The sequence below is a fragment of the Salvelinus namaycush genome, chromosome 19, assembly GCF_016432855.1.
Source record: "Salvelinus namaycush isolate Seneca chromosome 19, SaNama_1.0, whole genome shotgun sequence".
Lineage (NCBI taxonomy): Eukaryota > Metazoa > Chordata > Actinopteri > Salmoniformes > Salmonidae > Salvelinus > Salvelinus namaycush.
In genome coordinates this window covers 35,439,274-35,449,679 of record NC_052325.1, presented here as the reverse complement: position 1 = coordinate 35,449,679, position 10,406 = coordinate 35,439,274, and the positions used below count along the sequence as shown (strand labels likewise).

Sequence of the window (10,406 nt, the reverse complement as noted above, 5' to 3'; positions counted from 1 at the left end):
ACGCCAACATCACCCCAGTATTCCTACCACCAGAACAAGACGGCAACGCAAAAAAACAACGCAACTTCGTCTCCCCGCTGCATTCAAGCAGCTCTTCGCAGCTGATTCTGACCGGGCCAAAATAAATAAATGACAAGAGCGATAGGTATGTTTATTGCCATGGAAACGCGCCCATTGTCGGTGGTTGAGAAGAATAAGGCATTTCAGCACTTCTTGAAAGTGCTCGAGCCACGTTACGAACTTCACCCACTCGCACCCATTTCAGCAGATGGGTAGTACCCACTCCATATAAGCAAGCTGTAACAGAAGTTGTCAATAAATAGGCCAATGCACCCTGTGTTGTGCTTACTACAGATGGATGGACCTCCCAGGGCTACGGAGAGCCTCTTAAGTGACAGCCCTTCACATTACCCTCAACTGGGAAATGAAAAGTACTGCGCTACAGACACGCCCCCTTTATGAGAGTCACACAAGTGCACATATTTTTCTCTTTGTACGAAAACCTTAGCATAGGCTTGTACAATGTCTGAGCCATGTTTACATGTTGATTTCACACGCATATTGCACTTTATTTTAGTGTTGAGTAATCATGTGTTCTCATTTAAGAAAATGCCAAGTGTGGGTATTCCTGATACCCACACTTTGTATTTTCTTAAATAAACAAAAATTAACTACAGTAACTGTTGACATTTTCCAGCTGTACCAAATCCGAACCGTAGCGTGACCCCAAAACCGGGTTCTGTGAACCGTTACACCCCTACTCAAGGTACCATCCAAAGCCACCTTGTGACAGGATGGCATGTTATTAATGTGATTCCTGTTTGTCTTTGTTCTACCTGTTCACCGCGACAGTTGTGAATTTGTGCCTGGGTTGTTCTGGGAATCCCATGTTGCTCGATGTTTAAGGGCATAGAAACAATATTACAGGTGGGAGAGGAAGGAGCATCTATCAGATTAAGAATATCAACAAGACCCCAGCCCACCTTTCTTTTCTATGGCCATGCTGGAAGAGTGTAGTGGCATGGTGTCGTGAGATGGGCGTGCTCCAAACTACATGTCAGAGAGTGCTGGTCACAGCCAATGGCATGCCTTCTTTTTCCAGCAAATTCTGTGACCGTTGGTCCATTGGCATGTATGAAGACTGACTGCTGCTGTTGCAGGATGTTGTGTGTTCCCCTATACTGTAACTAAAGCGGTAATCCCCATTAAAAATAAATGAAGGAATTCATGGGGAAACAGGGTAGCTTGTCAGTTTAAACTTGAATATTTTCAATCACAAGTATGGTGCAGATAATCAACCTCAAGTTTGTCCAGTCAAGACATTTTCAAAACAAAGCCCATCGTGCATGTTGGTTTTTATGTAAATGTTAAATGCATTAGTTTGTCCTTTTTATGATTCTTATAGAATCTGAAATCAAGAATAGTGTCATGTTTTCTCTCTGAGACCTTTTCATTATTTGACTTCCTCTTTGTCATGAAAGGTGCTTTGCGCCAACTGTTGCTGGTTGGACCCCTGAGTCTTAAAGAAGAACTGAATCTCCTTGTGTGTGTGATTTATTTTAAGGTCTATGTTTATTGATGCATTTGTTCGCTGAGGTGAAAACTCCCCTGTCGAACAAATACCTCCTAGAGGTTTTTCATTATAAATACAACAACATTTTGTCAAAGTTAAACAAGTTGAAATGATCAGCATCACTTAAGTTGATAAAAGTGACATAAAATATATCCAACAAATAACCATAATGTATATCAGCTAAAGCCTCAACCGAAGCCAATACAAATGTGAATTTCCTATGCTTTATTATAACCAGCTACAAACAGCTCTTTGTATTACATGCCTGTACAGTTGAAGTCAGAAGTTTATGTACACCTTAGCCAAGTACATTTAAACTCAATTGAGATGTAAAAACTATGGCCATGCTGTCAATGAAGCATGCCAATGTTGAATGTTTTATGATTTTAAGCTTGGAAAAGACACCCTTAATCCCAGACTAGGGACCACACAGCCACTCCACTGAGTAGCAGGCTAGTGATTGCTTTGCAATGCTTGCAGTTAGGATTTGCCAGTAGATTGTCGACTTGATTCATAATGATGACTGCTAGCTAAGATTTTGAAAGTATGATGTTAACATGATCCGTCCAATCAAAGCTACTTTAGATAAAATTACGTCAGATCACATATCTGTGGCCAATGACCTCGAGCCTTCTTGGATGGGCACTTCTAATGTAACTCTATGGCAGCACCCAAGGGGCTTGAATTTTATAGCTTTAACCTACCCTGACTACACATTTATTTTGCATTGCAAAATAAATGTAGAAATCTATGTCATTCAATTATTGCACCCACACTGCTCGTGCGCGTCAACGAGCGTCTGCGTTGCCAAGGGCTAAAGTAGAAGTCCTTTCTATTTCTTTTTTTTATTTTACCCCTTTTTTCTCCCCAATTTCGTGATATCCAATTGGTAGTTAGTCTTGTCTCATCGCTGCAACTCCCGTACGGACTCAGGAGAGGCAAAGGTCGAGAGCCATGCATTCTCCTGGAAGGAGGAGAGATGACTAGAAATGATTCGGTTGACTGTTATGTGTGGATTAATTGTTGGCGTAGAGGACCTTGTGCATTTCGGGTAAAATAACAACTCAATGTTTATATCCCAGGACAAATTAGCTAGTAACAGCAAGCTAGCTAAATAGGACAAATTAGCTAGCAAGTGCAAGCTAACTAGCTAAATTGCCATACATGTTTAATGCTTTTCGACCTGTCCCCAAATTAATGTCATTGGTTCAGTTTGTTTTGATATTTTAACCTGTGTGTCGTGATCGCGTTTGGTGTAGTGTTATAGTGCATTTCATGTATTGTTTAGTTTTGTAGTGCCTTCGCTGGCATGCATCTAAACTAACATGTTTGCCTCACCAAGATTGACATGCTAAAATCGCCACTGAAAGTAGTCCTGGTGAATAGTGTGCACAAAACAATGGTTGTCTTCATTTATATCTTTGGTCATGCTGTACAATACTTAACATGCTGTATTATTGCATCCAAATTGAGTTTCATTCATATTAAATTATTTAACTCTCACCTCATACGTCTTGCCTAAGTGTTTTATTGCATACTGATTAATTGATGTTGCATGCTGTGAACTTGACCTCTGTTACATTTGTGATTTCACTTGTTTTATATATTTAAATGAGTATCGGTCACGTGTGGCATTGAGAGTCCGTGCTGCTACTTCCAGACAGTGACTAACTTTTAGCACTGTACTTGATTTCCTGTGTGTGGTTGGTTTCTAAATGAATTATACTGGGGCGGGAGGGGTTCGATCGTGAACACACGCTTCCACGTGTGTAGGGTATAATGAGAACCACACAATGCCGCGCATCCTTGAGAGGTATTGTCGCCGTGACTGAAGGATCGACGTGGAAATAGAGGGGAGGGAAGCGATCAAGACCAGTGATTAAGATATGATATTACGCCTATTTGCATGGCCAGTTTTTCACCTTGCTTACACCGGTAAGTCTTTTGATTCAAAATGAAAGCGAAACGACAGACCGCTCCAATCGGCTTATTTTTGCAATGATTGAGCGGTGAATAGACATTTTGATTAAACTAAATCACACCTAAACAAGTGTTACAGGTTAATCTAAAGGCTTGCAATATTAATCGTGTATAGTCATTGTGTATTCTCTGAACTGTACCGATCTTTGCAGATTTAGGATGAGCAGCCACACGGGTTTAAAAAGTATGTACATAACAGATTAAAACAGGCTGAAGATGTCTTGGTTTCCTTTTCTTTCTCAACATCCTGTGCTACATGTCAGTAAACTGTCTCGTCTAGGCAAAGGTGTGTTATGAGTGGTTCATATCTTAACCACATTAATTCGAATTCTATTCATTTCACACTCCTTCCACAACAGCTTTATCATGTCTTACAGTGATACTGCTCCAGCAGACTAAAAAGTCTCAGTAGGCCTAGATGTTGGTGTAATGTCGTCATTTTCTTCCACCTCTGCTCTAACCTTACTATAACATCAACACTGCTGTGATAGTGAAGAACATCTGAATTCTGACATGATTCTGGTGTTGTTTCTCTCAGTGTTTGCTGCGCTGCCTAGACCTTATAATGTGAGGATGGATGCTGTGAACACTCGATACATCATGATATGGGACTGGAATCACTCCATGGCCAATCACAACATCACGTTCACCGCTCAATACACATTGTGAGTACCAAGAGCCTTTCTTACTCCAGGACAATAAAAGGTACATATTTATTTCAGTAAAAAAGATGTTTACTCTCCATTTTTATTCTGCTTCAAGCATGCTGTCTGGTACTTGAATGAACCCCACCAACAAGCAAGCCATATTTCCTCTGTCTCCTCATAGTTCTCAGACACAGTCGGACGAGAGTTCCTACACAGGGATGTGTATCAGGATAACTGAGGAGAGGTGTGACTTCTCTAGGGAGCTGGACTACAGTGGGTCATACACACTGAGAGTGAGGGCCGAGGGCAGGGGTCAGATGTCAGACTGGTACAGCCTGACGTTCATTCCTGATGAACATGGTGAGGCCAACAACATCCGTAACTGGACATGCACACTTTGTGGCTGTGTGCAAGCTTTTGTTTCAGCCCAGCTCCAACACATTTTTGTCATTTAGCAGATGCTCTTATCCAGGCAAACTTAGTGGTAGGTGCATACATTTTCATACTTTTTTCATACTGGTCCACTGTAGGAATCGAACCTACAGCCATGGCGTTGCAAGTGCCATGCTCTAACAACTGACCTACACAGGATTCATAAAACACACCTGATTCAAATAACTGTGGTCTAAAATGTGAGTTTGTTGATCATTTGAATCATGTCTGTAAGTGGAACAATGCTAGCCTACAGACAGCATGTGCTCAAGTGCCATAGGTTGTTGCAGTGAAGGCTGTGATGTAGCCATTGACAGCAGTGTTTGTTCCTGTGTTACAGCGGACCTAGGCCCCCCATCCCATGTGGCGTTCGATCCAGGGGACGCCATGTTAACAGTGAGCTTCAGGGAGCCAATGACGGAGCAGAACACCCCCATGACATCTGTGTTGACCATGTCCTTCAGTCTGCAGTATTGGGAGAAACATTCACACAGCAAGGTCAGGACTCACTTCAACAGCTAGGCTTTTATGGTTAAGTAGTAGTGATGATTCACAAGTAGAGTGGTGGTAGGAGTTTTGTTAAGATGGGAATAAACGGCAAACCGCAGTGAACAGCTCTTTCGGAAGCACCGGCGGAGGGCCAGACAAATGTCATGTTATCTCATGTGCACAAGCAAATAACACCACTCCACTGACCTTTCTCGTAACATAATATCCTCTAAACCAATTATAAAACAAACTGTGCTGTCCTTTCTTTGAAGTCTAGCAGCTGGATATGCTGTGATAAGAGACCGGGGGGTGGGGTGTAACATGTCCTCTGTCTAAAAGGGACGCGCTGCATTGCCTTTTCAAAGGTTGCCAGATCAAACAAGATTTTTGTGTATTTGAAGCCTGCAAAGATGAAGAAAAGGTTTCCATTTCTTCTTTGTTCACTCTTCAATGCCTATCCTCAAGTGACTCACTTGTGTTATTGTCCCCTGTTGTGTGGTTGGGCCATGTGACCTAGAAAAGAGCGAGAAGGGCAGGAAACAGGAAGTGAAGGAGCTTTGGTGGTTTTCTCTCTTAATCCATCTGTTACATACATACTGTTGTGTCTTTACTATGGATTACATTATATTTGACATGCTATTGTATCAAATCAATTCTCTATAATTAATATTACCTGATTAAACTAATCATGTAAATGTAATTAACTAGGAAGTCGGGGCACCACGGAAGAATGTTTATAGAGCTGTTATCTTTCAAATAAACTCTTAAAGATCTGTTAATCTTTTATATCAATAGCAGTCAATTATTAATCGTCACTTTATTCGGTCTCATCTGAACGTCGTAAAATTCTTGGTTATCTTCACGAACCCTGGCTAACAAGTTGAATCAGCAATACAAAATTTGGTTGAATTATTTATTTACTAAATACCTAAATAATCACACAGGATGGATCATACATTGATTACTAATTATATCATAAAAAAAAACGTTCCTAGCGGACAAAACTGATATGACGGCTGGTTACACAAATAAAGGGGGTTGGGCTTGAATATAAGAGCCGGAAGACTGAGGAACAAAAGGATTGTGTCTCTATCGGACCTTATGAAGCTATGCTATCGTAAATACAAAATCTTATGCATTCTAAATAACCGCCCATTTGAAAAAGGAAAATGCAAGAAATATATTTACTCTGAGCTGCGCTTCGATAGATTGTTCGAAGATGGAAGGCTGGGTTGCCCAGCAGAGATCTCCCATGTCCTTTGAAGAATATTTTTGGTCGTAGGAGGGATACGTTGTAGTCTGTCGTCGTGTGGTAGGACAGATACGTTGTAGTACCCTGTCATTCTGAAGAGAATGTCTGTCCTTTCCTAGGCCACGCACGTTTACAGCTGCTGATGATAACTCGACTTCTAGGATGTATCACTTCTTTAGTGAATAAGAGTTCAAAGTTGATACCAAGTTGCCATACTCAGCTCGTGCTGTATTCTGGCTGGTATAGTCAAAATGTATTCTTCCAGCGTGGTGAATGTCACCTCCACGTTGAAATTAGCCCTTTTGAGCGTATGGACACCAGTCCTCACGTCATCGGGAACTAAAGTTAATTTCATTAGGTTGTAGTCGTTCAACCATTTGCAACCACAGCTCACGCTGGGGTTTGCTTAGTCTGCCATGAATTGGGTCACGGGGGCTCTTATAGAAATGTAGAAAAGGTGTTGGTTCATCATTTCCAACCAATGCCTATTCACTTGGGCGTGGCCACTGAGTGAGCATATTTTACTTATGAAAACAATTCTCTCATTTTAAAAAGGTTAACATCACATTACATAATTTTGCAAATAGTTACATCTTTACTCAAATAGTTACATCTTTACAAGAATTAGATGCACACCCTATAATTGAGAAATGTACACATTCAGAGATATAGTTGTGTGTTTCCTGTCCTTCATGAGGTCACCAAATGAAACGCACTCGTCATAACTCTCCCTTAAGTGTCCACGGACCCTTCCCACATTCTCAAAAGTGAACATCTTGTTTAATTCTCCCATTTTGGGGATTTAGGAGTTTGGCCAAGTCTCTGTTCTGGGAGACTCTCTCCCTCAATATGGCATGGTAGTTTCTACCCGGTATTTATGACCTGATGTAATAAACGTGGGTTAGGAGAGCGAGTGAGAGGGGGGGGAGCCATGAGCTACACCCAGAAAGGTCCACGTCATGACTGTTGGAATTGACTAAACTTTGAACATTGAGATATTAAATAAATGATCAATCGGAAGCATAGAATATAAGGAGTGAAAGAGACTGAGTTTTATGTCAGAAGTTAATGGTTCTTTGTAGAAAGACAGATTGCTTTGGAATGTGTTGGGTAGACAGGAGGAGATCAAAGGATTGCTATAGATGGACATCTGTGGATTAGGCAAAGGAGGGGTTGAGGTCAGGAGTGCAGGTCAGATCCCCAGAGGGAGTAATAAGGGTTTACTACCCTCTTCCTGTGGAACCATAAAATGTAAGGATTGGAGAGAAGGAGTGTCTTAAGTGGGATATATAAACCTGTGATGGTGAGAAATGCTTTTTTGTCTGAATACAGCGGTGTCAACCCTTTGGGAAGAATTAAACTTGATTAAGCTTTTCTAGTGTCCGTGAGTTATTTACTCTGAAAAATAAGAACCTAACATGACAATACATACAGTTAAAGTCGGAGGTTTACATACACTTAGGTTGGAGTCTTTAAAACTTGTTTTTCAACCACTCCACAAATTTCTTGTTAACAAACTATAGTTTTGGCAAGTCAGTTAGGACATCTACTTTGTACATGACACAAGTAATTTTTCCAACAATCGTTTACAGACAGATTATTTCACTTCTTCTGACAATTCCGTCAAAAGTTTACATACACAAAGTTGACTGTGCCTTTAAACAATTGGAGGTGTAGCTGTGGATGTATTTCAAGGCCTACCTTCAAATTCAGTTCCTCTTTGATTCACATCATGGGAAAATCTAAAGAAATCAGCCAAGACCTCAGAAAAAAGATTGTAGACCTCCACAAATCTGGTTCATCCTTGGGAGCAATTTCCAAACGCCTGAAGGTACCACGTTCATCTGTATAAACACCATGGGACCACGCAGCCGTCATACCGCTCAGAAAGGAGACGCGTTCTTTCTCCTAGAGATGAACGTACTTTGGTGCGAAAAGTGCAAATCCTTCCCAGAACAACAGCAAAGGACCTTGTGAAGATGCTGGAGGAAACAGGTACAAAAGTATCTATATCCACAGTAAAACGAGTCCTATATCGACATAACCTGAAAGGCCGCTCAACAATGAAGAAGCCACTGCTCCAAAACCTCCATTAAAAAACATAGTCGGTACGGTTTGCAACTGCACATGGGGACAAAGATCATACTTTTTGGAGAAATGTCCTCTGGTCTGATGAAAAAAAAAATAGAACTGTTTGGCCATAATGACCATCATTATATTTGGAGGAAGAAGGGGGAGGCTTGCAAGCCGAAGAACACCATCCCAACCTTGAAGCACGGGGGTGGCGGCATCATGTTGTGGGGGGGATTTGCTGCAGGAGGGACTGGTGCACTTCAAAAAATAGATGGCATCATGAGGCAGGAATATTATGTGGATATATTGAAGCAACATCTCAAGACATCAGTCAGGAAGTTAACGCTTGGTCGCAAATGGGTCTTCCAAATGGACAATGTGGTGATCCAAACTGACCTAAGACTTTTTACTGGGATTAAATGTCAGGAATTGTGAAAAACTGAGTTTAAATGTATTTGGCTAATGTAAACTTCCGACTTCAACTGTACATACAGTATTTACATATTATTACCATGTAATAAGCTCCCTCATATTTGATGTATGCTTAAGTCTTGGGTTCTTCAACTTGATTTTGATCTTTGGAGTAGAGACATTTTTTGGAGGGAGATATCAGAAAAATGTAGAGCTCACTGCTTTATCAATCAATGTCACACCTTTTTGTTTTTTCAAACCATTCAACTCAAGTACTCACACTATTCATATGTCTTATTGGTGTGCTTTTGTCTCCATCATACAGAAACAAGAGAACGTTTTTGACACCACAGAGGGAACACTGTTCCCGCTGAAGCCCTGGACAGAGTACTGCCTGCAGGTCAACGCATTCAGCAAACCGTACAATAAGACCAGCCCATACACACAGCAACAGTGTGTGAGGACCCTGGGTAAAATTCAGAACCATTTACACACCATTACATTTAAATCCACATTGTCCCTGAAAAAGGGATCTTTCAGATTTGCGCTTAACATCTATATTGACGCCTGCTCTGTTTGTCCCTCTAAGGACAATCTCCTGTGTGGAAGGTGTTGCTGGCTCTGCTGGGCTGTGTTCTTCTGATGACGACAGTGCCTGTCTACAGATGCCACAAAAAGAGAAAAAGTATTGTCTCAAAGCACACATTTCCCAGCAGTATACTGCAGAACACACAGGATCCAATATCCCTTCTCCTCCTGCATCCGGAAGAGAGCTGTGTGGCCACATGTGTGGTGGCTGTACAGGTAGAGCAGACAAGCCAGGGTCAACAGCAACAGGTCAAGGGTCAGGGAGATGTTGAGGCGGAGCAGGACAGTGGCTCCTCCTCCATCCAGAGAGGACAAGGCAGCTCCAGTCAGGACTCTGGGATCTACTCAGGAGAAGACAGTGGAAAGAGGAGCGCAGGGTCAACAACAACAAGTCAACCTGAAGAGACTCACTGATCACTGAGAAGAAGAAAAAATGGATCCCCATAGCAAACTGCTGTAGAGGGATTAGTGGAGTTTTGGGGAGCAGCTTGGATTCACTTTCAAGAGGAGAGCTCTTGGGGAAATAATTTTTTTGTCAAATGACTTTTTAAGACTTTTTTAGACTAGCTATAAGACCTGATGCATTTCTCTAGTTGAGTTTATTGAGTTGCCTGGGAATAATGGCCAATAATGCAGGTTATGGGATGCATGTTATGGAATGTACTGTATATGTTATCATTTTTGTTATTCCCATGGAATAGGTGAAGGGAGTAGTACACAGCGTTGTACGAGATATTCCGTTTTTTGGCAATTTCTCGCATGGAATAGCCTTCATTTCTCAGAACAAGAATAGACTGACAAGTTTCAGAAGAAAGTACTTTGTTTCTGGCCATTTTGAGCCTGTAATCGATCCCACAAATGCTGATGCTCCAGATACTCAACTAGTCTAAAGAAGGCACATTTTCTTGCTTTAAGCAGGACAACAGTTTTCAGCTGTGCTAACATAATTGCAAAAAGGTTT

At 41.4% G+C, this 10,406-nt stretch overlaps 1 protein-coding gene across 1 annotated transcript; it reads left to right on the top strand.

The window, feature by feature from the left end:
* The first annotated feature begins 3,321 nt into the window (after positions 1-3,321).
* On the top strand, positions 3,322-10,217 carry LOC120063813 (interferon alpha/beta receptor 1a-like). The gene is made up of 6 exons (XM_039014123.1): positions 3,322-3,508; positions 4,092-4,218; positions 4,382-4,560; positions 4,973-5,130; positions 9,183-9,327; positions 9,447-10,217. The coding sequence occupies exons 1-6, from the start codon at positions 3,460-3,462 to the stop codon at positions 9,857-9,859; spliced, it is 1,071 nt and encodes a 356-aa protein (XP_038870051.1). The 5' UTR covers positions 3,322-3,459; the 3' UTR covers positions 9,860-10,217.
* Positions 10,218-10,406: the final 189 nt, after the last annotated feature.

Bases quoted from the DNA above. Each gene is read 5' to 3' on its own strand.
- LOC120063813 (XM_039014123.1), top strand. From the start codon at position 3,460: ATGATATTACGCCTATTTGCATGGCCAGTTTTTCACCTTGCTTACACC. The intron at 4,219-4,381 runs GTGAGTACCAAG...GTCTCCTCATAG, and splicing joins TTCACCGCTCAATACACATT to TTCTCAGACACAGTCGGACG. The intron at 5,131-9,182 runs GTCAGGACTCAC...TCCATCATACAG, and splicing joins AGAAACATTCACACAGCAAG to AAACAAGAGAACGTTTTTGA.